The 25,259-nt window shown below is 41.4% G+C and overlaps 1 protein-coding gene across 3 annotated transcripts; it reads left to right on the forward strand.

The window, feature by feature from the left end:
• Positions 1 to 14: 14 nt before the first annotated feature.
• Positions 15 to 24,385, forward strand: LOC6506946 (sodium- and chloride-dependent neutral and basic amino acid transporter B(0+)). 3 transcript variants are annotated; one of them, XM_014909496.3, is made up of 6 exons: positions 15 to 218; positions 11,099 to 11,782; positions 19,059 to 19,290; positions 21,730 to 21,875; positions 21,937 to 22,073; positions 22,138 to 24,385. In XM_014909496.3, exons 2-6 carry the CDS (start codon positions 11,108 to 11,110, stop codon positions 23,888 to 23,890), a joined length of 2,943 nt encoding a protein of 980 aa, XP_014764982.1. In that variant the 5' UTR covers positions 15 to 218; positions 11,099 to 11,107; the 3' UTR covers positions 23,891 to 24,385. The 3 variants fall into 3 exon arrangements, with proteins under 3 accessions (XP_014764982.1, XP_001956937.1, XP_014764983.1); XM_001956901.4 differs by lacking the exon at positions 15 to 218 and adding an exon at positions 5,830 to 6,302; XM_014909497.3 differs by lacking the exons at positions 15 to 218; positions 11,099 to 11,782 and adding exons at positions 16,328 to 16,639; positions 17,180 to 17,381.
• Positions 24,386 to 25,259: the final 874 nt, after the last annotated feature.

A 25,259-nucleotide genomic window follows, 5' to 3' on the forward strand; every position in this document is an offset into this window, starting at 1 on the left:
TCGAAAGCCACCAGCGAAGCTGCACCACCTTGAGTTCCACCACATTCAAGTTTCGCGCCACAGTCGGATCGGTTGTCGGTCGAACCCGTCGCTCCTCCATTGAAACCCTTAATCAGAAACCATTTTATTGTGTGCATTTTTAAATTGTTCTATGTGTTTTTCGAGTGCGCGTGTTTTGAGTTCCTCCTGTTTTGATGCAACTGCGTGAAATGCAAATGGTAATTGCAAAGAAAAAAATAAAAAAAGCAGCAAAGTGAATATTTAAAAGCCCGCCGTTTCTAAGCCATCCGAAACGATCCTCCCTCCTGTCTGGCTAAAATTTTTATATAGCTCTATAGCGCGACCCGTCCGACCAGTTTCGTGCTGCGGTTGTCGCTCCTGACTCGATTCTCCTTGCCTCCTTACCTTTCAGTATTTTTTTTTCACTCCTTACCTTGCCTTGCCCTCGGTCTTTGCATTTCTCATGCACACACGCTCCCCATTTTCAAAGTTTTTTTTTTTTTATATATATTCGTGCTCCCGTGCTCATGTTCTTCCACTTTTTCGGTTATAATACAGTGGTTACCGGTTAAACGTCATTCCGGTTAGGAGATACTACTGTTAAAACAAATCGCTTGTTTTTATGAATATTTCTTTAAGAGATTGGCCCATGATTGGCTTGTTGACTAACCGGATGGGTTGATGAATGCATGCTAGACTAATGATTATTCCAAAATAGATTTAAAAACATATAACTTTAGAGGCCTTTTAATATGTATATCCCTGACTGGCTATAACTTTTTCCAAAACCCTATAGCCACTGTAGGTTTCTTCCTTTTCCGCTGCCTCCTCTTTGGTCAGCGCCTTTGTTTTTACCTTTGTGGCGGTCATCGGACAATTGTTGTTGCCGCTGCCGTGCATTTTAACGAAGCTTCAGTGAAACCTGGCCCACCTTGATACACCTAGCCTCCGGCGAGTCAGTCTGTTAGCCAGCCGATCGCCTCCCAGCAAGTTCAATGCTGTGGCAATGCGATGCGATGCATTTTCGACTTCCGCCACAACAATTAGCCTTAGCTTACCTTACACTCACAAAACGCACTGTAATCGCCGTGTACTTGGAGAAACGGAGGATAAAGTGCGCGATAAGACTGTGACTATAACTACGAACTGTGACTATAACTTTGTGCATTAAGTGCAAGACAGTTATCTATGTCATCAGTAAATATTGTAATCACGGAGATGATCTTGAGTCATAAAAAATACCTCGGGATTCGGTGGGCTTGGTATAAACATGCTTGTAATTTTTACAGGTACTTCAGCACTAAAGTGGTTCATATTACTCCATTGACACCTTGAAAGAATCAGAATTGTTTATTTTCCCATTGTTTAAAAGGCGGCTCTATCAAAGGTGCCATCTACATATGTGTGTTCATATGGCTCTATATTATTTAATTTCCCAGTTTAATTAGCTCCAGTTTAATTAGCATTTTAATTAGTTGTTTGTCTGAAGAGAATTGTACATTTTTTGCACTTGATAAGCAGAGAGGAATAATGGTCCATTACTGAAGAGACTCTCTCTTGTTTTCACTGAAAGTAATTATTAGGAAGTGGTCGTGCGTATACGTAATATTTTCATAAAAATATTGAATATTGAAGAAGGAAAGTTTGAGCTCCTTCCTTATAAGTTATAACTTTCTTTAGAGTAAATTTTATTGTTTTTTTCTCCTGTGTACCTGCTTGTCACACTTTAATATCTCTATCTCCCACCGAGATAGTGAACAAGAATTAATGGTATGTGAACCATATAAATTCCCTCTTGTTTTCACTCCGTATCAAGTGTGTTTACTTATTTATTTACCAAACAGACAAATATTTACGTGGCACATTTAGAACATTTAATGAAGTCGGAGGTGCCTTGAGAGGAAATTGCATAGGACTGCGTAATATCCGTCGTGGAAATGCATTGCCCGGCAAATATTTATTTGCACACAGTTATTATTATCTTTTGTTTCGGTACTCAGGAAGGTGAATACTGCTAGCACCACCTCCCTCCCTCCACATTTAGGGGGGAAGCCATCAAGTTTGTGGTTCGTGACTGAGTCATCAGGTTTTTTTCCCCCCCGTATTTCACTCGGGTTTTAGCCTGAACCAGAACCCAAGTTTACTTGAGGTTAGCAGCTAGAGGCAGACTTTTTCTGCTCCGCCATTTCTGGCTTCTTGCCTTCCATGCTTTCGCCCTCTCTTGGCCTTTTTCCGCTTCTACCACTACCACTGTTCTTGGGCAATGCATTATGGCTAGCTGTGGGCCGCACATTTCTTTTTTCGTACTTTTGCCCACCCAACTGACCGTTATTTTCTAGATTCTAGACTCTCTACGGAGTGCCGAGTCTAGAGGCTAGACTCTAGACCTAGACTAATTTTAAAACAGACTTTTCCAGCTATGCTGTCGTCAGCTTTTTTTCGCGAAACTGACCGCACTTGGTCGCCCAATCTGCGCCATACGTGCCTTAATATTTCGGATGTTTGGCAATCGAAAAGCTCAAACGGCAAGCGCAAGAAGCTACCTACTGAAACACCTACTATATACAGGTGCTACCATAGTTATGTGTGTTTCTTTTATAATGCATGTGGAAAAAAAAAACTTAAAATAAATAAAGAGTGCGGTGCGGTATACATTGTTTTGAACAATGGAACGTTATACGATAAAAAGTGTATAAACAACCCGAACGGGGGTTGCATGTCACCTGCTCAGCTCGGCTCAGCCCTGAGAAAATGAAGTCACTCTCAAATAAACAAAAAACGAAGAAAAAAAAGTTATAAAAAAACATGGCCAGAAGAGTTGCAACAAGTGCTAACTGAATATATTCATACCGGCCACATAATACCAGCCTCTCACCCTGCTCGGTGAATCTTTATTTATTGTTGCCCCGCCGCCGTCGTTGCCGCGTTCTCAAAATCCGAGTCATGTGAACCTGTTACTTTACAAAACCCAGTCAGTAACTTTACCCCAAGATGCCAGTGAAGGGATTGGTGGAAAAGTGCGAAAATTGGCCAAGAGGAAAGGCAATCCGATCCATTGATCTCTTAAACACAAATATTGGAAAGCCGAAAAGGAGTGGGAAAGTTTTTATTACGGAAACGGAAATAGGAGTGCACTGTTGCAATGAAAGTGCATTGTTTGGACTCAAATTAAATGTTCTGCTTCACAGACTCTAAATAGATTCCCTATTATTTGCTTAACCCATATTTTTCCAAAATTTCACCAAAGCCACTTGACTTTTATCATATTACCTTCTGGAAAATTGAAGCCCCGAGCGCGATATCCCCTGTACTTGGAAATTATGAAAAAAGAAACGTTGGAGCACGTCATAGTCGATTGGAGTAGAGTTGCAGATCTTCAGAGGCGATGGCTCCACGCACACGTCGAAAGGGAGGTTGGGAAGAGTGGTTCCCAGATTTAGACTTCAAATATATAGAGGGAAAAAATGTTTCAGAATGATTCATAGGCTGTATCTCATTATTTTGGTATTTATCCATGCACTTTATTAGGATCCGATTGTATAAATTAAGAACTTTATGGCTAGGAACAGAATTTTTTCCTGGGCTCCACCTCCTTGAGACTCGAGACAAGAACTTGGGACCATTTATGGTGTCAGTAAGGTACACTGCAGCCGGTAATGGCCCTGATAATGATGCCTCTCGGCTGCCTCGCCACCAGAACGCCGCAAAGTGGTGCAATTTGCTCCGATGTAAAGAACAGTCTGCTGTTGCTAGAAAGTGGCCAAAAGGCAAAAAACAAAAACAAAAAGCAACGAGCCTCTTTTAAAGCCAAGCCATGCTGCGGAAAATGGCTCAGCACTCATTTTGGTAACTGACAGCAGCAACTCGGCTATCGTCCCCTTTTTTTTTTACAATATCTTCTTTATTTTTACTCCAAGTCTATGGCTGTGTCTGGTTTGGTTTGTTTTCACCATGCAAACGTGATCTTGGAAGTGGACGAACTCGTGTCTTACATTATATATAGACCAGTTTCCTCATGTTGATGTGCCCGGTTCTAATGTCCCGATCCCGATGCCGAAGCCGCTTTTTCTAGCATTTGGAAACTGAATTGCCTTGAGGCATGTTGCTCCCAAAAGAAAACAAGAAAAGTGTGTGCGAATGGTGGGGGTTTGGTGGTTTGGTTCGGTTAGCTTTAATGGTTTCACCTGGGAAGCTCAGGTGTGACGAAAATGTCAACATAACTCAGCTTGAGGCCAGCTTAGCATGGGATTACGAAATTATCAAATCAAGGGTACTCTTATCGTCCTAAATAAGGTCTTTTATGAAATTGCTGTCAAATAAAATTGAAAACCGGCTTTGCCGTTATGAAAATTAGTGGAAATTAAATTTAAAATTTATGTAAATTGGGTTAAAGTTGAGGTAATTGGATTGGTAGTGAGATATTATCGTTCTCGAGTTCTTTAACTCAGGAACTAACTTTGATGAATCAGGGGAATAGAATCTTATGTTCGTTTTGGAAGCTGTGAAGATGATGATTATCATGGGACCATTAATTTTCCTAGAGAGCAAAAACAACCAAAACTAGACAATGAACTCACACGCTTCCTCTTAAGAGACTTAACAAAAAGAATTATTTTAATCCATTCCCTCCAAGCTCTCATCAAAAGCCACATCAATAATGCGCAAATGTTCTGGGCACCATGAAATATTTGCTGGATGCATGCTAAATTATTATTAAGAATAATTGTTGAGTTGTCGGATTTATAATTAGAAATGAGCCGGAAACCGGTATAGCTATGTCTGGGCTATCAGCAAAACATCTCCAATTGTAATTAGTTATTGGCAAAAGAATCTTTCGGTTTCAGTTCGCCATTGAATCGTCGTTAAGAAAAATCTCAAAACTAGGAACTCATTAGCATTATATGTTGCCAGTAGCGTCAGAGTACTTGCCAGGGAAGTATACTGTTTCTGTTTTTTTGTTCCATCGTGTGAACAATCGAAAAGTCAAAATATACAGAATTCAATTACCCTCCGCCAGGCGAATGAAGTTGTAAACGTAGGCGCGACCTTGGAAAATTGGGAATTTACCGAAACCCAGGGCGAGTTCTCACTTCCTAGCCAGCCTGCGACAGGGCCTTGTCCTTGTCCTTTAGTTTCGGGCAGGGGCTTAAGTAAGGCAACACCCTAATGCACAGAAAGAAATAGGAGTGTTTTCTTAAATGGTTTTTAAAATTAATAGACTTTTAAGTATTTGTTTTTGATGCTCAACTTAACAGATCAAATTCTTTTGTAATTAATATTATATTTAAAGACAAACTAATTATTTTTCACTGTGCAGGATCCTCCTTTGTTACCTGAGGGCCTCGAAAATCGGCGCAATATAACCTATACACACTCGAGTGATTAATTTCCTGTTTATGAGCATTTCGTTCGCCTCGTCCTTTGTTGTGCGGCTTCTTTTGCCCGAAAAGGTCTGGAAGGTTTCCCTCAATGGTGGAGCAGAATGAGTTCTTTTTCTACGGCCATGGGATTCTCATAATTTGCTTTTCCCAAAGAGGGGAATAAGTATTATGGCCATGTACCTTTGGGGATTTGGCTTGGAACTGGGGATTTGGCTTTGCGTGTTTTGCTGATATTAACGCTCCGCCTGATCCGATCGGTGGAGAGCCTCCCTGAATCTGTATCTGTATCTGGCAGATACATTCGTGGCCGCTACACGTGTTCAACCCCGGCTCAGTTAATGCCCATGCACATGCCCAACTCACTCACTACTACCTGTCAGGTAGTAATAACTCCGCTCATTTCAGTTTAGTTCAGTTCAGTTCAGTTATAGCCCGGCTCATCCGCTCTCGGCCATTCAGTATTCAGTCTTTCCGAACCTGTCGTCGAAGTCGCTTTGAGTTTGTTTTTGCCGGATTTTATTTTAAAAAGCGTGTGTGTGAGAACGCAATTTTCATGGATTTTCGCTATTGAATTGAAATTGATTGGAAGTGTATGTGCCAGTGCCTCGAATTCCCAGTTCCCAGTTTGGCAATTGCTCATTATGGGCCATTTAAATGGGTTTTTTGGAGCAACGTAACCGAGTCTCTGATTACCGCCAGTTCCAGTTTCGAGTGTGTTGTGCCGAAAAAGCAGAAGCCAACTTGAATACAAATTAAAAAATTATCTACTTCCTACCCGCAAAAAGTGATGAATGAATGAACGCCTCAAGGAGTTTTCGAAAAGAGTTCAATGTGATTCTGTTAAATAATATACTTGAAAGTTCAATTTAAATTCAAATAAAGTGTGTGGCCCTTTTTGGGGATAACTACATAGTGTCTATGGTAAATAAATCTTAAACCTTAAACCTCAACCACCTGGTGTTCTAACACCTGGCATGAGTATTGTTTTTGTTGCGGATAACTGAAATTATTCAGAGGCAGTAGCATCTCCCATTTTCATTGCCAAAGTGGCTACTCGTTTGTTCGATTCGATTGCGAAAGCGGTAGGTCTAATGTCAACGAGGGGGCTGCAGGGTGGAGCTGGAGCCTCCATTCCACCATTCAGACGCTAATGATTCTGATAATTGCCATTGTGCGAAACCAAATGCGAAGCTTTTGTTGTGCAATTGATGGATGGAGGGGACGTTTAGTAGACTTTAGATAGTTTTTTATTTCGTACTTTTGAGTACGGAGTGCGGATTATGATTGCCAGCCACTCGATGCTGATGCAATTAACAAGCAACAAGGGCAGCACGAAGCATTTATGCAAATCACGGCCCAAGACGGTCCTGAGCAATTATTGAATCGGGCTTGAAGTTTCTGTTTCTCTATTTTGCGGTTGAAGCCTCCCTGCCGGCATGCCTGTCAAGTATCTATGTATCCAAGTATCTGGGTATATTTTTTTTATGCTCTTGACCCAGTGGCAAGTGTCAAAGCGGGCCTTTATTAACGCAATTTCTTGGCTAATCTTTATGGTTTCGGCTTGCGAGCAAACAGGTCTACAAAATGAAGGAAAATTGTGTCCACTTGTCGTGCCATGATCTCTGGATAAAGTGTAATTACAAAGCGCTAAATGCAATTCGCAGAGCCATAATGTCCGAACGTGTTTGGGGATCAGCAATCCGAAAGATTTGAGCCAGGAATTTGTGTATCTCGCGATGTGTGAACACACATCTGGCCCACTAACACGAAAAGAGAGATGTGACAATTTGTTGAGAAAACATTGGAACAAAAAAAACGCAGAGATTCGTTTTGAAAAGCGGATTCAATGAAGCGATCGGTGGGGCGTGGCTCCCGGCTCCCGGCGAGATTTTGCAGTAGTCCGTGTCCCCACAGCGGACAGCATTAATTACGTTCGATTGGACAATCAATAAAGGCAATCAAAGCGATACTGCACGCGAAAAAAATCTATCAATTTTAAATTGATATTTCAATTAAGAAGAGTGTGAAAAAAAGTGCGTTTTCTGTTTGTGATTTTGATTATTGAGGCTACATTTTGAAGACATTTTTAGCTAACACCCTATTTTTTAAATATTTTTTTCTAGTGCAGGAAATCAAGATACTTTTACTTGTGTCGCCTGCCGCATGTCGCATGTCGCACGAGTTTCAATTCAATTTACACATAATTTTACATAATCTTCGCCTTTTGAGAAACTGTGCCAAGTCGCTGTTAGTTAAACGTATCTGATGGATACAAATACGCAAAGAGAAGCAATTATGCCCGGCCAGCTGTGGCTTTTGTTGTTTTTACTTTCGTTGGAAGCTGCTGCTGTCAGAAGTGAGAGAAGAAAGAGCCGGCGAAACAAATAAACTCATCCAGTTTTTACTTTCCTTTTGAGCCGGGCCAAGCGCAGACTTTCAATTACACGAATGCAGATACCGCCAAGATATAGAGGCTATAACTAAGCAGCATGCTAATTGCGATTATCCCTACAATTTAGCTAAATGAATTGTTGCCACGAAATTGGATTTGGCCTCCTAGCTTTTTGCTCCATCGGATGGATCTCCTAATTAGCCACACAGTCGTCCACTAATTAGCTCTGCCATGTGGTTTGTTTTTCTCCTAATAGAGAGCTTTAAATGGAAATTACACTGCTTTTCTGCGGTTTTTACTATTTTCAGTTCACTTGCTCGCCATTTGTGACATTTCAGGTTCAGTATCTTTTAATGTGCGTTCGAAATGCCGGCAGTTTGGACTCTCGCCCCCGGCCAAAGGTCACCTGACATTAATCGGAGTGCGCCATTTAATTGGCCTTATTAAAGTGAGGATTATATTATATTAACCTTAACTAGGCAGTGACTACACAGATTAGCTTAGCGTTTGAAAGTGTTCTATAGCCCTATGGATGTCTTCAAACCCTTCTTTAACCTTCAAAAGATTGATCTCCGAAATGCTGTGGGGGAAGCGTTTTATGTCTTATGTCAGACCCATCCATCCATCCACTTACTTTTCCATTAAAAATAATGAGTGCTGTCTAGATTCTCGATGTTTCCTTGGAACTGAACCCTTGATCATCTCAAGTAAAAACTTTATTACCAAAAAGCAAACTTGGCCAGGTTCTGTTCTCATGATTTTTAAATACCAGGCTAAATGGCGAGTTAATGTTCGGTTTGGCTTTGGTCAGTGGCACTTACTGCCTTACTGTGGTTACGCCCGGCTGGGCTTGAGCTTGGCAGAGGTGGTGCTGATGTTTCTGCTGGCACCACCACCACCGCCACCGGCATTTATAAATAGTACCACACCACACACACCATATGAGTTATGTATAGTATGTTGCCCTCGTCAGAACCTTTATCAAGTGTCATACTTTTACCCTCTCGTCTCGTACTTGTCGCCGTTCAATTTGAGTGAACAAAGAAAAGCAGGTACACCTGAAACAAAAATGGGCTCTATTGATAATTTTAATTGAAAGTTGTATCAACATTGAGACTATTCTGCACCAGACTTTGTTATAGCTTCCAGAATAATCGTAATTTTTAATAGAACTAGCTTTTTTTCTCTATGTAGTAGTATGTGCCGTATCTATTGTACTTTTCTTGGCAACACTTGTACTCGTACCTGTTAATAACTTGTAACTTGATGCACCGTCGAATCGTGTCCCTTAGGTTCGTCTCACTGGACTGGGTTTTGGAGTGGAGTAGAGAGTGCCCAACGGTCGAGCGATTTGGCTGTTTGTTCCGCCCCGTCTCCCTTCAATTTGTATTTGTGTCTGTGCGAGCCGCCGGTCTACAGATACAAAAGTATCTCACAAAACCCCTGGATCTCTGGCGTATCTGCAACATGCGAATGCAAATCTTTGCCACTTCGGCGCCACATTTGTTTGCAAAATGTTCAATAACAAACAATCGGAGACGCCGCCGTCATCCACTTTGGTGCCTTCATTTGGACGAAGACGTCGTAAACATTTCAATACCCGGCAGTCGTTAGTGTGACGGCTGTTTGTGGATAAATATTAACTTGATGATTTTGTTTTCTGGAAGTAGGGGGTGTAGTTCCCTCACAGAGAGGTAGGAGATCAGAGATAGGAGAGTGTTTCTTGGCTTGATTTTTAAGATTTTACAGGCTATTTGGTAATCTTTTCTTAAATGTAAGGTCTGTTAATACAGGATATTATTTTAGTCGATCTTGGCTTTTGGGTTTAATGATGGGCGTTGTGGATTCGCCGTAAATGAACAAAAATTTGTATAAATACTTGGGAAAGATTCAGATACGGCCTCTTTCCGACTGGTCACCGAACTCGATCGCATGTTAAGAGTTGATTTTGTTTTCTTTCTTTGGGTTTTGTTTTGAACCTTTTGCTCATTTATGCAAGCATGCATAATTATTTGGTAAATATGCATTTCAGGTGATTGTGATAAGGGGCTGCTGGGCTGCTTTGCTTACAGCCCGCAAGATAAATGTGTGCCATTGTGCCGATAAGAGTTTAAGTTTGTCTTGCGACTCCAAAAGTCATTAATAAAATGACAAAATCTTAATAATCGAATTTCGGTGTTCGGAGTTGAGTCAGCGTTGTTAGCTTTTATAAATAAAAAACACATTCACGCACTTAACTTAATTAATCTTTATTAGCTGCATATATTTGCCTGAATTCGTATTGCCAGGGGTGGGAAATTGGTATAAAAATACATACAATAAATATTTCTCATTTAAAAGCCCAATTCACAGAATTTAAATAATGTATTGATTGGTTGGCATTTTTAGAACTCGACTCATAAACTCCAATTTAATTTCAACAAGTGGCAGTGGTAATGAACCGCTGAAAATACAACCATATTTCGAGAATTTCATTTTCAGGTCAATAAAGTTGAGAAACAGAAACGCAAGTATAGTATGCACCTGATGTTGTTGATTTCTTATTTTTGCCATATTCATATTGGAACAGTTGTTTTTACGACTTTGTTTTTAAGAGGTCTCTCTCCCAGTCTCTCATTGTTGTCAACTTTCGAGATATTTTCACTGCCAGTGTCTGATAAAAAATAAAACCAGTCAAGTGAAATTTTGCCAGCTTTAACTTCACCTGTCTAGAGCAGAAAATGATTTGCTCTGATTTGTGTTGTGTTTGCATTGAAATTGTTAAACAAAGGTGGTCAAAGAATCTTGGCAAACAATGGCATAATCCATGGCATAATAGGGCTATCAGTATGCGGAGTAGAATGGCCAGAAGGCTTTCACTTTCGCAGATTTCGCAGATCTAGTAGCCTCCGCTGGCCACATTTCACTTTCCGTTCAACGGGTACACATATTGTTCTCTCATGCAAATCCGCTGTCCAAACAGGCCCCAAAAAACAAAACCCCCATCAGCAAATCTCCCATATGAATCATTTCGGTAGAAAATACAACAGCGGATATAATTTGTGAGTTTTAAATTTGATTTTCAAGCCTTCGTGCGAACTCGGCCCAGTCGGACTGTTGGCCTTTGAAGTTATTCAGATTTTATATTTCCATGAATTTTACTCACCAACGGCTTTGGTCAAGTGAGAAATACATGAACCTTATCGGTTAAGATTGTGTCACCTGGATTTAAATTGGTATTGTTTTACAAACGGAATGAGGGGAAATAAAGTACAAATTATACTTTTTATATAAAGAAATAAACTTCTTAACGGAAAGTTTTAAAAGTCAATTTTTTATCTCACAGATCTAATCGATGAGCAGCAGCTATAAGCCCCGGACCAGCGACGAGGCACTCGCCGAGCAGCTCAGTCTAGCCGGAAGTGGCGCCAAGCCCCCGGCCACGCCCACTTATAGGCAGATATCCGGCGCCATGGCAACCCTGCCGCGCCATGAAAACCACACCAACAATAATAATCACAAAAGCGGCGATTCCGCTCGTCTGCGTAGCGATTCTTCGGCCACCACAAGAACCTGTGTCTACATTGGAGGAGCGCCGACCGGAAACGGAACCGGAAACGGACATGTAGTGACCGCCTCCGTAACTCTGGACCGCCGCCAGCCGCAGCGCATGTCCTGGCTGAATATGCGAAGGGCCAAGGCCGGCGAACAGGACCTGCCAGCCGTCACGCCGTCGCCGCAAACAACGCGCAGCTGCATCTCCACGGTGTCCAGTGTGGTGGAGAGCCGGACGGACGGCCGCACCACCGCCACCTCGGGCCGGATTAGCTCCAGCGGCATCGTGACTCTGAGCGGAAGCAACAATACACTCAGCGAAATCCAGGGCGGCTACCACGACCTCGATCACGACGCGGTGTCCAAGAACTTCTCCTCCGTCTCCGTCTCGGCCTCGGCCCACTCCGCCCACAACATCACCACGGCCAGCAATGCCAAGTTGCTACCCGCCGCCGAGGATGAGTCCAATCAACAGGTGAGTTATGGACATCAAACTTTAAACCTGTTAAAACTAACGAAATTAATTAATTCTAATTTTGCCACAATCTATTATAAACTCTTTGTTGCTCAGCCATAATAACAATTAAGATTTATATTTATTAGCAAGTTTGAGATACATTTAGCATTCCTTTAGATAGGATTGTAGCTCTTAGAAAAAGTAGTTCATCTTCGAAGGCGGAGATCGTGTATGCAATTTATTTCGGTGTGGTCTTACCTGTTTTTCGGTTATTTGGAAGCTATCTGACGAGATCGCTTCTTTTTTATAAGTTTCAAGTTGAACTCCTTTTGTTCAATGCTTTGGGGTTTAGCCAGAAGCCAGATTTGATTCATCTGCCTCTTGAGGTTGTTGTGAGAAAACAAAACAAGAATGAATCTGAAGGGGTATGAGATGTTGAGATACTCTCCGGTTGACGACGGTCGCTTATCACCGGGAAAAGGGTGAGTCTTCTGAATGATATTCTGTGATTCCGGCAATCGATTACTCACGAGTGGCTATAAATTTTATTTCTCCGCTTTATAATGCTAAAAGTATTCGAAATGATTTGGTGTACGTGCTTGTCGGCAAAAAGACAATATTTCACATTTTTGTTTGTTTCAATCGATTGATTATAATTCTCTTCCTAAAGTAAATAGTTCCACAAAAAACCGTCTAGGATTACAAATGTTTTTTAGCCCACTGTCACTTCTTTCCGCTCAGTTAAAACGCGTTAATTTTCGCGCGGTTTGTTTGCTTTCCCCTTGTGTTTGTTGATCTTCGATCTGTGAGGTGTTTGGATGGTTTTCGAGATGAAGATTACACAAGAAACCCCGGTTGCAGCAGATGGGAGTTGTGCGCGCAACCTTCAAACACCTGAATCTCGTTTGTTGTTCCCTGGGGCGGAATGCAACTATTGCGATGTCTATCCTTGTCTCTCGGTTTAGTGTATTTAAAGGTTTATAGGGTTGTCGGGCGAACAGCGGCAACATCATAAACACGATCATAAAACTAGTTTCGGCATTTGTTGCTAGCTCGTATTTGTCCCCGTATTTAGGTTAGTAAGGCACTCACTACCGGACTGGACCGGATAGAGCCCAGCTGGCCATTTGGCCATTGTCTTTCATTCAATTGTTCTGCATAGCTGGGCAATCATTTGGGCCAGGTTCCCGATTCTCGGGTGAGTGCAAGTGCCAAGAGCACGGTTCCAAATGCACTGAATAGATGCTAATTGGTTTTAATTAGCGATGATGCGTGTCTTGAATTTATTAAAATTAATCTAGGACAGTTAGATCGTTTAAATTTAGCGAGAAGACAAGTAATTTTAATTATTTTTGATTGTAAAATCGGGTTAAAGATGGTTAGGCTGTTTTGAATTGTAATTTTTTGGAGGCTATACATATATATGCTTAGTTAAGAGATTCGAAAATAACAATGTCTTTAGAAAAAGCTTAATAAAAGTAAAAAAAATAAAATGTAAGTTTTTACCTTTTAAAAATAATTTATTTTAAATTAAAAATGCAATAAAATCCCTTAAAAAAATATATCTACATTTCATTTACAAACTCGTGTCGGCCATAGCGACACCTAGCGGAAATGGCCCCTGGGAGTATGCAATCTTTTTGTCAGCTTCCGCTGTATATGAAGTGAAGCATACCTGAGAGGTTATCATGTTCGTGTCTTAAGTCTTTTGTTTGCTAAGGATAAATATTTTTTTTTGTTTTTAAATTTTCGTGTTTTAATAATTTTTACCTTTGTTTATTACAATTATAAATCATAGTTATAAAACAAAAAATATTTTTCGAATTTTAGCAATAGTTTTTTATAGATAGCATAAAATTAAATGCTCATAACTTTCTTTCATGGGTGCATTATTTTATTAGGCTGCATTAATAACTTGCAAAAATTTATTGTTAGCCAAATTGGCAAATAAAACTGTGTTTATTGACCAATTTCATGGTCCCGCAACTTGAACTGTATTTGCAACTGACTTTCCTCCCTGCGTGCCCCTCGTTTCATGTGGGCCAGCGGCTCGCATATTTGTTTGCTTATTTTTACCTTTTAACTTGAGACTTTTCGAATGTGCAATTTGCTTACCACAATCAATTGGCCCGCGGCTCCTCGGCTTCCTTTTGGTCGTACATACGACTGGCCAAAATCCAAAAGCCAAGACCAAGAAAAAAACTTAAAATCAAAAGCCCAAACCCATATGCATGTTTATTTTTTGCTGCTGCTGTTCGAGTGTCTGTGTTACTTCATCTCTTATGTTATTTTGTTTCCAATTCGCTGATTAACAAGTTCAACAAAACACAGCAGCAACAACTACAACAATTACAATGTTGCAGCTACTTTCGGTGCAAATTCGGCAGTGGCAAGTCGCACGTTTTCTGCTGCAAAGACATGAGAAATGAAAATTACTTCGATGACGTCATTTTTGGGATTTCAAGCCAATAAATTGAATTTTTAAAGGATCTACTACTTTAAGATATTTGTAGTGAAAGTAGCACCAGAAGTTCCTTGAATTTCTTCAGTCAGCCAGCATTGAAATCAAATCCATGCCACGCTACACTGCGCTACCGGGTTTTGGGTGTAACAGAGACCAGTTAACAATATCGCGGCACTTGTCTTCATGACTTCTCCTTTCACTGGTCACTTTGATTAGAGACCCTCGAGATACAGACGCAATTCAAGTCGTAAAACAAAAGCCCAGCTGTACAACGACAACTCCACAGACTATATCTGTGTCCATGCTCCAGTGCTCCGTGATCCGTTCGGGCCAAAGAGATTGTCGAGGCATCACTTATTCAACACAGCATAATGCCACTCTCGGTTGCAAACAAAAGTCTTATTTCGGACACCTTTTGTGGCTGCCAGTTTCATTGTGGGGACACATTTTCACACTCTAGTTTCAGGTGACACAAAAGCTGGAGGGTAATTATTGTGCAGCCTACGAAACCTTTCCATTCTGATTCAATCATTGAAATCAATTCTTGGCAGATAGAAGAAACCCCCAGAGAAACCTGGGCATTTATGGGTTAAGTTCCACGGAAAAAGAAACGTATTAATTGGCCGCCTCGGTAGCGGCCCACGCTTTTACTTTTGGCTTTTCATATTTCATATCGCACGAGTATAAGTTCGAGTTTTTAACGGCCACTTTGCGGCTCATTCAGAATGCCAGGCACAAAACCGACAACCATCAAAAAGTCCCAAAATCAAGCAATTATTTATGCTAAATGTGTGGAAGTTCTTGATGCGATCATCGATCGGGCCAATAAGAAAGTTCAATTCGTTTCATTGCCGATTTGTTTTTTTTTTCAATTTTTATTCGAACTTCCGCTCGATTAGGTAGAACTTTTGGTTCCAAATATAAATATAAACCGGGTAATAATATTTTTATTTTTTATTAGCGCCCATTCCGGCCAACCTATTTGGCTGCTTGACTTGCAAAGTGCGAGCTTGATAATTTTTTTCTCATTTTTCTCAGCGGGCACAGTGAGCGCTGTTAATTAACCGCCCCGAGTACCAGTTTCGCTCGCATGCTTACATAATAATTAGAAAATGTGCCATCGCGTTGCTAGCAGAACGTGTTAAAATGAAATTTAATTTAAGTATGGGAAGCAGCTACGAAAAAGAGCCACAACTAATAGACGGTCTCTTCGCTTTTGTGGTGGCCACTTCCTGCTGTGTAGAAGACAGGTTAATTATGCAGATGAATTTTCGAGGCATGGGAACTTGCTGGGACTGGATGGAGTGCCTCAGGGAATTCATCATTAGGCAATCGGAATAGAATCCCTCCCCAGCAGCCAGCATCTTTGTGTTCTTTTCTTTTGATTTTCTTTCAATTAGCCCAGGTGGGCGGACTTATGTTGTGGCAGAGATTCAATAAACCTGTGAAGATGGAATTCTTTAAAGAAAAGTTATGAGGCACTGGGAGAAATAAGGTATAAGGGAGTTTAATTGGAAAGTTATAGGCTTATTGGATAGGATAGGTAGTAAAAAAAGTATATAAACTAATAATTTGAATTAAGGGATGCTTTATATTCATTTTATTTTCTTGAAAAGTTAATGGTACTTTTCTTAGAAATACATTTTTTTCACGTGTACGCAGCATGCATAAATTTCCACATAAACCCAGTCAGCCGTGAGCTGCGCCTCGCATTTTCAGCAGCCACTGTAGCCTGAGCGGCGTGGAGGCGTCCACCGACTTTGCGCAGCCACTGTGCATAGAAAGCCACGCTTTGGTGCTGCCTCTGATGTAGTTGCTGTTACTGCTTTTGCTTAGCCGCTTTTCTGCTGCCAACGCCACTGCCGCCGGCAGCCGTCAGTCGTCAGTTCTGCATTAATGAGAGAGCAGTTAGGTACGCTCGCTCGCACGCTCCGTGTGGTCGACAAAAAACAAAATATATATAAAAAATAAAAACAGAGCCTTACCAGGTACCTCTCGGGTGTGTGTGCGTGTGTTTTTGTATCTGTCAGATACTGTTTATAGTACCTGTACGCTGCTCCAGATGAAAACTCAGCCGCCAAAGCGGCCGAAGAAGAAAAATCAAGCGGAGAGAGATGCCAAAACAAAAGTTAACTTATTAACGGAAAACTTGTTTGGGCCATCTCTCTTTCATTCGAATTTCGATTCGATCCGAGCCAAGTCAAGACGAGGCATGGCATGGCAAGGCAAGGCGAGGCAATTTTCCTCCCAATCAAATTCGTCGTCTGCGCAGTCGCAACTCGACGCTGCTGCAATGCGCTTCGAAAACTCCGCTCACCGGAAGAGCCTCAAAAAATTGCTAAGAAAAAAATAAATTGAAAAAGAAAATAAAACCTGGAATTGTGTGAATCGCGTGTTCTGTGCAATGAAATGTAATTGAATTCCTGGCAATTGCCAATCGGCAACCACAATATCTATATAACACTCTCATAACCACTGTCATTGATATGCATTGGCGATCTGTGGGGGAAAAAAATACAAAACAGAAAAAAGGAATAATAAACTAAACGAAAAGCGGCCAGAAAACCAATAAAATATATAAAAACAAAAATAAATAAATAACTTAAACGAGAGGGACAACAAAAATATTCAATAAGCGGTTCAGGGCCAGGCTGTGAAGGTGTTGCCAATTTATTTTAAAAGTCTGCGCTTTTTGTTGCCTTGCCGCTGTCGTTGTCGTCGTCACGTGATAACTTGTTCCACATGCATAAAAATATTATTATTTTCTTGACACAAATGCCCCCGAACTCGAGTCTCGGCTTTAATTAGCATGATGTTTAAAAAATAAATACGAAACTACCTTAAACTCATTACTCGCTGTTAAAAAACAGCCGCACGCTAATTGTGATTTATTTATTTTCAAGTGAAGTGCATTTAAAATTAAAATTCAATTTCGATTAATCCTCATTTAGCTCAGAAACGGGAACCAACCTCGCATTCCACACATAAATAATTTCTAAATTAGAAAATTAGCAAATGCAAGAAAATGACAAGTTCTTTTGCGCCTACAAGCACTACAAAGTCTGTCCAAAGATGGAGATACCAACGACAAAGTATCTAGCCGACTATCTCTACGTTGTCCACGAGGATGTACCCTTCCGATATTATAGAAAAGTAAGTGGACCAGTGGGGGGTATAGATGGCTATTATAGGGGGCCATTGTGGATGATATGGCATATGATATATGGCCATATTTAACGCTCGTCATCTGCACGCTCGTAAACTTCAAATGCCGCTTGGCTGCTCGGCGACTGGGCCGCTTGGCGGCTCGCCTGGGCTGGGCGATTTTTTGTTTACATTTTCACTGTGCGGTTTTCGCTTTATTAACTGCGTTTACCTGGGCGTCACGTTGTTACCGCTCCACTCGAATCTCCTACCTCATAGTTCGTAGCTCTGGATGCTGTTGTTGTTACCATTATTTTTATATTTTTATATATTTTTGTTGGCGGTTCGTTTAGCTAACAGAGCACTTCCCGTCCCGGCCCTGAATGAATTTCACTTAAAAGGGAAATGCTGGCTAACGATTTTGGCTACCCTGTATTCCAATAAGGGTGAAAGGGTGTGCTAAATAGCCGGTTTAAATAATTATGGATTAGTCTTTAATGACTCGAAACCTATTATTATAAGTTAAGGCATGGCTGAGTGAAAAGTATTTAGTTAATGTGCAATATAATTTAATGGAAAGCGGCTTGGGAATAGGAGGATTTTAATAAAACATATAAATTATATTAAAAAAAGAGTATAAAGAGTGTATAGTCAAATACCAGGTACTTCCAAGTTCACCCATTTTCATTAAAGACTTTACCTTTCTTCCCGTTGAAAGTAACCTAAGTGTAGATTGTTGTTAGTTTTTGTTTTTTTTGCGCACATCTAATGGGCTTATGCTGTACATTTCGCAGATGACTTATTAAAGCCGTGAACGAATTTCGGTATTCGCTTAACAAGATCCCCTTGCAACACCCCCTGCAGAGCTGTGGGCACTTTCTTTTGCCACTCACTGTGAGGGAGCGAGCAAAGCAAACACAAAGAATCTAGGCAGCTGCATGGTGGGAACGGGGGAGTTTCGAGGAATATGAGTCGTAAGACAAATAAACAGAAAGCAAAATTGTGTAATTAATGAAAATAAAGCGAAGCATAGCGAAATTACACAAGTCGAAAGCGGAAGCACCGGAAATGACAGCAACGCTCTGTAGGTGTATCTTTTTTCGTCGGTTTATGTATTTGTTTTGTTAATTTTTGATTTTTTTCGGCGGATGCGGCAACTGTGACTGCTACTATTTGTCTGTCTGTCTGCAAAAAAACAAAAGTAACAGAAACTCAAATGTGTTTGCATATGCCAGCCCCAGCAATTTGTCAATTTTTATACATACTTTCTCATAAACTGCGCAACCTTTTGTCAACTAAAGAAATGCACCTTAGTAAGAGTTTGTTACTTTCTTTTTAAAAGACTACGCTAAAATATTTTTAATAGCAACTAGATTTTAAATGGGAATTGTCCAAATGGGACATTGAATTTAGTTCTTCTTTTAAAAATAAATGATTCAAACTATTAGTTATATAGTAAATATAGTTGTTAATACTTGTATGATTCTATATAGTTATGCATTTTTTAATCCAAAAACTGACAACCACATAGTTTAAAAGATATGTATGACACTAAAGAACTTTAAAATTCTTAGTACCCACATGTCATTTTCCATTAGCATACTAGCCTCACTTTTTCTTTGAAGTTTCGTATTCACATATTCCAATCCATTAAATATTAACACATTTATTGCATTTTTATTGCAGACGAAATGCTCGGTGTTCCGGGGCCTGGTGCTCTGCCTGTGCCTCAACCTGAGCTATGCGAACGTGGTGCGCTTCCCACGCGAGCTGGACCAGTACGGGTCGGCCTATTTGGTGCCGTACGTGGTCTTGCTGTTTCTAGTCGGCCTGCCCATGGTTCTGCTCGAGATCTCGGTGGGTCAGTTCTTGGGCCAGGGAGCGGCGCACACCTGGCGCGCCTCGCCCATCTTCAAAGGTGAGTACTGCTGCATACTTTTAGGCATTCTACAGGTGGATGGGTTGGTATTGGTGTTGGTGAGCCCGCCAAACAAAATGGAGGGTTGCGAAAGCTGCAACAGCTTTGCCATTTTGCATCCCCTAGCTGCAGGCGGAAGCTTGCGAGGGAAAGCTTTGGCGTTGCACTTTCACTGCATTTCCGCATCTTGTGATTCCCAAATCGGAATTCAGGACGGAGCTGCATAAGTACAAGGACCAAAAGGACCTCCGTCGGGCGGTCGTGCATTCCGCAGCAACGACGGTTGGACACATCCCGTCCCATCCCCCACTCTCTTGAATTGTGTCCGTTGGTAGCCGAAGTTACGATTGCAAAAACTTTCGTCATCTCTCTCTCACTCTCTGAAGCAAAAACAAGGCAGTAGCAGGAGCAGGCGCCCACTGCCCAAAGCGCACACGGCAAGAGCACAAAAACGCAAATGCTGCGAGGTGGCTAGAAGCAAAAGCAAATGCAAATGCAATGGCCAAAGAAGCACAGGAGCAAAACTACTAATAAACAAAAGTAAGCAAAAACAAACAACAGCAAAAAGTCTAAAACAACATATATATGAATCACGAATCGAAAAGATAAATGACAAAAGTCGAAAAAATATCAGACCAAAAGTATATCAATGCAAACAAAAAAATCTAAAAACGTACACATAAAATACACTAAAAAAAAAGAGAAGACTAAACTTAAATGTGACCTAGTAGATAATGATCATCATCGTGTTTATCAGGACGACCGACAAAAACTCTGAAAAAAAATGTAACAAAAAAAATATTAAAACCGCAAAATGCATTGGTGTGTGTGTCCCGTTCGTGTAATCGCTGGCGTGCCACGCCCCCAGCGCCCATCCAAGCCCGCCCAACCAACTAACAAATTCTAAATAAGTAATGTCTTCTGGCAAAGGAAACCGCTACTGGGCCTAGACGGTAGCGGAAGCCAGTAGAACGACGACAAAACCCCAGGCGGGTTCAAATGCGGTGGCTGGGGTGTCGGGGCGCGTCCACAAAAAATAACCATAGAGACGTTTAAGGCAAATTCTAAATGAACAAAAGTTAAACCAAAAACAATTGTAACGAGAAACTAAAGCATTCAAAAATGAGCAATATGAGCAACAACTAATAATGGCAAAAAGCAAAAACGACAACTGCAAATTACGACACAACACCTTCGAAAAGACCTCAGTAATAATACGAAAAAAAAGATGAAAAACAACAACAAAACAACACGTAAATGCTTGGTGGCTGCAAAGGAATGCCTTCGTTGTATCGCCCTTTTTTGGAATTTAAAAAAAAATATATTTTTTTATTGTTTTCAAGACAACTATGCGTATGTGTGATATGAGAGCTTTAGGAACAACAGGGCGTATGAGTGATGTGTCAGCCATCAGGACTGCCATCTTGCAGGACAGCCATATTAATAAAGTGCAATATGGCAGCCCTTCGGACAACTATGCGTATGAGTAATATGGTTATTGAAATATCACTCATACGCCTAGTGAACGATGAACAGGGCTATGATATTTTTTAAGCTTGTAAGTTATAAAACTAAACAACTATTACTTATAATAGTAATAAAAGTATTAAATACAGCTTAAATGTAAAGTGGTTGTAATATTTACAACATTGCGTATGAAAAAAATTAAGCCAAAACTAAACCAACGTAAAATTATCTTAAGCTGCCACTTAAAGTTTTACAATCCACTCCATTGAATGCGCTTGAATGTGTATTTTAGTCGAATTGCAAAATGAAAGCGCCCATTGAGTGGAGCGGTTTCACGAGTGAGTGGCTCTGCAGTCTGCAATTACGATAAATGTGGCAAATGATGTGCAACACGTGCCGACAACCATTCTTGTGTGATTGAAGAGCCAAAGAATGAAGAACCAATCAGTCAGGTGAGAAGATGATCTCTCACCTTATACACCACTGCAATGGAAATTGCAAGCTAACGGAGTAGCTGCGCAAAATGTGGAGCAAATCTTAAACAGGAAATACAAAAAGATACAGTTGTGGCACATTTACATAATTCATAATTATTTTATATCTTTCCATCGAAGTCATTACAATATTTTAAACAATTTTCAATGCCAACGTAGGTTAGTCCCCTATTTATTAAAAGCTTTTGGGTGTGTTTTTAAGGTCAAATCAATCAGGTTTGGCGAATAGTTTTTAATCGCAGCAGAATATGTTATAAATGTAAATGTAAAAAAGCCAACAAAAAAATAATAAAATCTGGTTCTCATTGATAACGAGTTTTCACTTGAGCTCTTTTCAAATGAATGGTTTTGTTTATTTGTGTTTTACTTTTTCATTTAAATAACAAAGGTAATTTAATTACGTGGTTTGGTCTGCTCTTCCGCTTTTATTAATAGTTTATTTTTAATATTTTTCATTTTTGTGCAATTTTCCCCATAGGAGCCTGCATCATTAGTCGCTTTGCATCCTGGCTGTCAGCCATTTGGGTGTCCTTGCAGGCCGTGCTGGCACTGGCCTACATTGGGATGTTTTCCTCCAACGATCTGCCATTCCGCGAATGCTCCGGAAACGTCAAGCTGACAGAGGTAAGTAATAGTAATATTTTATAATAGAAAAATTTGATTTATAATATAATATTCCTTCTAGGATGGCTACTCTGTGACGGCCATAAGCGGTCAGGAGTGCCTTCTGCAGACATTCCTGACGCCCTTTTGGAAGAACCCCCTTTACTTTGGGCTGCTGGCAGCGGGTCTCATTGGCCTCTGGATAGTGGTAATGCTGTGGTAAGTCTATAAGAAATTATTATTAATAAATTATTTAAAAATAATAATAATTCCCTTCTTACAGCACCCACAATGCCAAGATTCTGAGACGCAGTACTTTTGTTTATGGCCTGAGTGGCTTAGTCCTGCTCTGCAGTCTGACGGGCTGGGAAGTGAGAAACTCCTTCAACAAACACTACTTCCCAGAGCTCTGGCACTTCGACAGTAGCCTGCTGGTGGAGAGCAATATCTGGTTCAACGCCCTGATGCAGGTGCTCTTCTCCCTGAACTGTGGCTTCGGAGCCCTGCCCATGGTCACTGGAAAGTTCCTGTACAAAGGCGACGCCGTGCGCACCTCGGTGGTGTACCTCTGCTTTAATCTGCTGATCAATGCCATAGCCGTAACCCTCTTCATGGTTCAGTTCGATCAGTCAATCAATAGCTTTGAGATGATGGAAGAACTGAAGCCCCTGACAGCCATCTACGACAGGGCCAAAGGGGGAGACAATCATTTGTTACAGCACCTGGTCCCCTCGCTGATTTATCTTCTGATTATCTTGGCGGCCATGGTCAGCATCACCGTGGCGGTGTACACCTCCACCCGCCTGGTGCCCCGCCGACCCAACTACGTGATCTGCCTGATAGGACTGGTCGTGGCAGTGATGTCCTTTGCCTCGCCGAAGTTCATAATTGCCCGCGTACTGGATTCCCGACTGGTGGGCACTATGGTGATCACCGCGTTGGTATTCGAGCTGATAGCCATCACGTGGATCTACGGAGCCAAGAACATCTACACGGACCTGGAGTTTTCGGTGGGGCGGCCCATGTTCCGGCTCTGGATGTGGCTGTGGGTCACCTGTCCTGCCATCTTGACGGGCATCCTGGTGTGGTGGTGTGCTGATGATGATCGGTTCGACCTCCTATCCGAGTACATACCTAGATGGGCACCCATTCTCTTCGTTTTGGCCGTCATTCTGGTCATCGCCTGCGTGCAGATCTTCCGCCAGGTGGAGTACAACTTCTTTGGCATGATCTGTGAGGCCTCCAAGCCGGCGAAGGAGTGGGGTCCGGCGGATCCATTGGCCCGTCACTCCTGGAAACAGTGGCGAAGCGTGTGTCAGGATACAGGACGCCGGGACTTTACGCTGCGAAGACGAGGAACTCGAGACTACACCCACTCGATCAAGAAGGGCCAGTACTCGCTGGGTGCCCAGAAGTACGGGGCGCAGAACGGAGGAGGTCAGAATCAGACACCCATGCATCAGCAGACCCACTGGAAGAGCTCCACGCCAGGCAACAGCTCACCCAACTACAGCGGCTCTATGTTCGGGGACTCGGCCATCGAGGAGGACATCAGCGTGGACAAGTTTCCCACCCAGTACGTGCCTTTCCAGTCGGGCGAGACGAAGCCCACCAGGTACTCCCAGCGGATGAGGCAGATGGCTCAGCCACAAACCCAAACCCAGGTCAGACCGCCCAGGGAGTCGGTGGAGAAGCATCGCGAGGTGGTCTACATCCGCAGACTGTCGGATGGAGGCAGTGGGCAGACCGGACATGCCACCCGCATCGAGATTTCGCCCTCCACCGAATCGATTACGTACGGGAACGGCAATGCCAAGAGCACCGCCATGTCCCGCAATCCCCTGGGGCGATCCACAGGCTGCCTAGCCGCTCCAGTTCATCCCCCGCCGCCGAGTGTCCATGTGAAGAGATCCGCCAGCTCGGTGGTGAATGTCAACTCTCACAAGCTGCCTCCTCCCACATCGGCAGCGGCCGGGGATCACATCTGCTGGCGGAAGTTCAACGTCAATCCGGAGGAGTACTCCACGGAGCTGTGAAACGGATGGAGAAGGGGAGCACTAGTGGTCCCTGCTAGTGGAAAACTAAGCATTCACATTCAAAAAGACTTTTTGCATCCAAAACAAATGTATCTGTAAACCGTAAACACCTAACTCTAAGCTACGAATCATGCCTATATAATGAAAAGTGTATCTTCTAGTTTCGAAATGTAAATAGGAAAGAAAAAAACGTGAATATCTATCTAGTTCCTTAGGCTTAAGTCGAGAAAATTCTGTTGTCATTGTTTTTGAATCACAGGAACCGGAAGTAAGAGTGGAGTGCCTTCCCTCCTGGTCTAGAATTTAGTCTAAGCACGTCAATTGTATTCGAGTGCCTGCAAACATGAATTAATTATAGATTTAGTTAGTCGGTAGGATGACACTATGTATATTGTATTGTAGTTAACATAACGTTGCCCATTGTAAAGTTACATGAAAACACAACGATTCCGAAAACGATCTTATATAATAAATAGTACGATTAGTAAATTATGATACCCCCGACTTTGTCTGTGCATTCGGTTCTGTTATCTGCCTGAAATCGGTATTTTATGGCTATAAAATATCAAAGTTCGGGGACTTATCAAGTCGGGTGCTAAATTTGTTTCCTAATCAGAAGACTTTTTACTTAAATATCTCAACCATGGATATTCGGGTTTCGGAGTCCGAGAACCAGAATTTCAATTAGCATACATGGTCGAACATGATCAGTGGATCGTGTCTTGTCGGTAGCCTTTGCTAATCCAGCTTAGAAAAACATGCATATAGAGATACTACCTCTGAGCTATAAATTTTTCGATACAAATTTGCGCAAAACGATCGAACCCGAACGAGATATATATTCTCTTTGGCAAGTGAACTTCCTGCGATGGCGATTAAAATTGTTTTATAATTACTTCTTTTTTTAGACGATGTTCTAAAGAGCTGCAGAGCAAGTTATGCTGACGCAGATAGAAACCGAAAGTTGCCAAATCTAGTCAATTATTTATTTATTTATTGGCTTTATACCGTTATTCAATGAGTGAGATTTTGGCCGAAATATGCATGAAGTGAATTTGATTCTTTTTATTTGTCTGTTCTTAAATGTTCATCTTAAGCCTTTTGTGTTGAAATAGAAGAAATATAGTGAACGATTTTGAATGAAAATCTTACTTCAAACATATCCTAAAGTATTCTGCCTAAATTCCAATATAACTCGGTTAATACTTAAAAGATCATGGAGTGTCATACCTTTCTGAGTTCAGCTCTTAGAGTATTATCATTTTATGCCAAAACCTGACAATCTAAATTCCGACCCGATTTTCGAAATTTTTCCAAGGGGTAACATCATAATTTTTAGCCAAATATCGAGACAAAATTTTGTTGTTTG

This window comes from Drosophila ananassae, chromosome 2R (assembly GCF_017639315.1).
Source record: "Drosophila ananassae strain 14024-0371.13 chromosome 2R, ASM1763931v2, whole genome shotgun sequence".
NCBI lineage: Eukaryota > Metazoa > Arthropoda > Insecta > Diptera > Drosophilidae > Drosophila > Drosophila ananassae.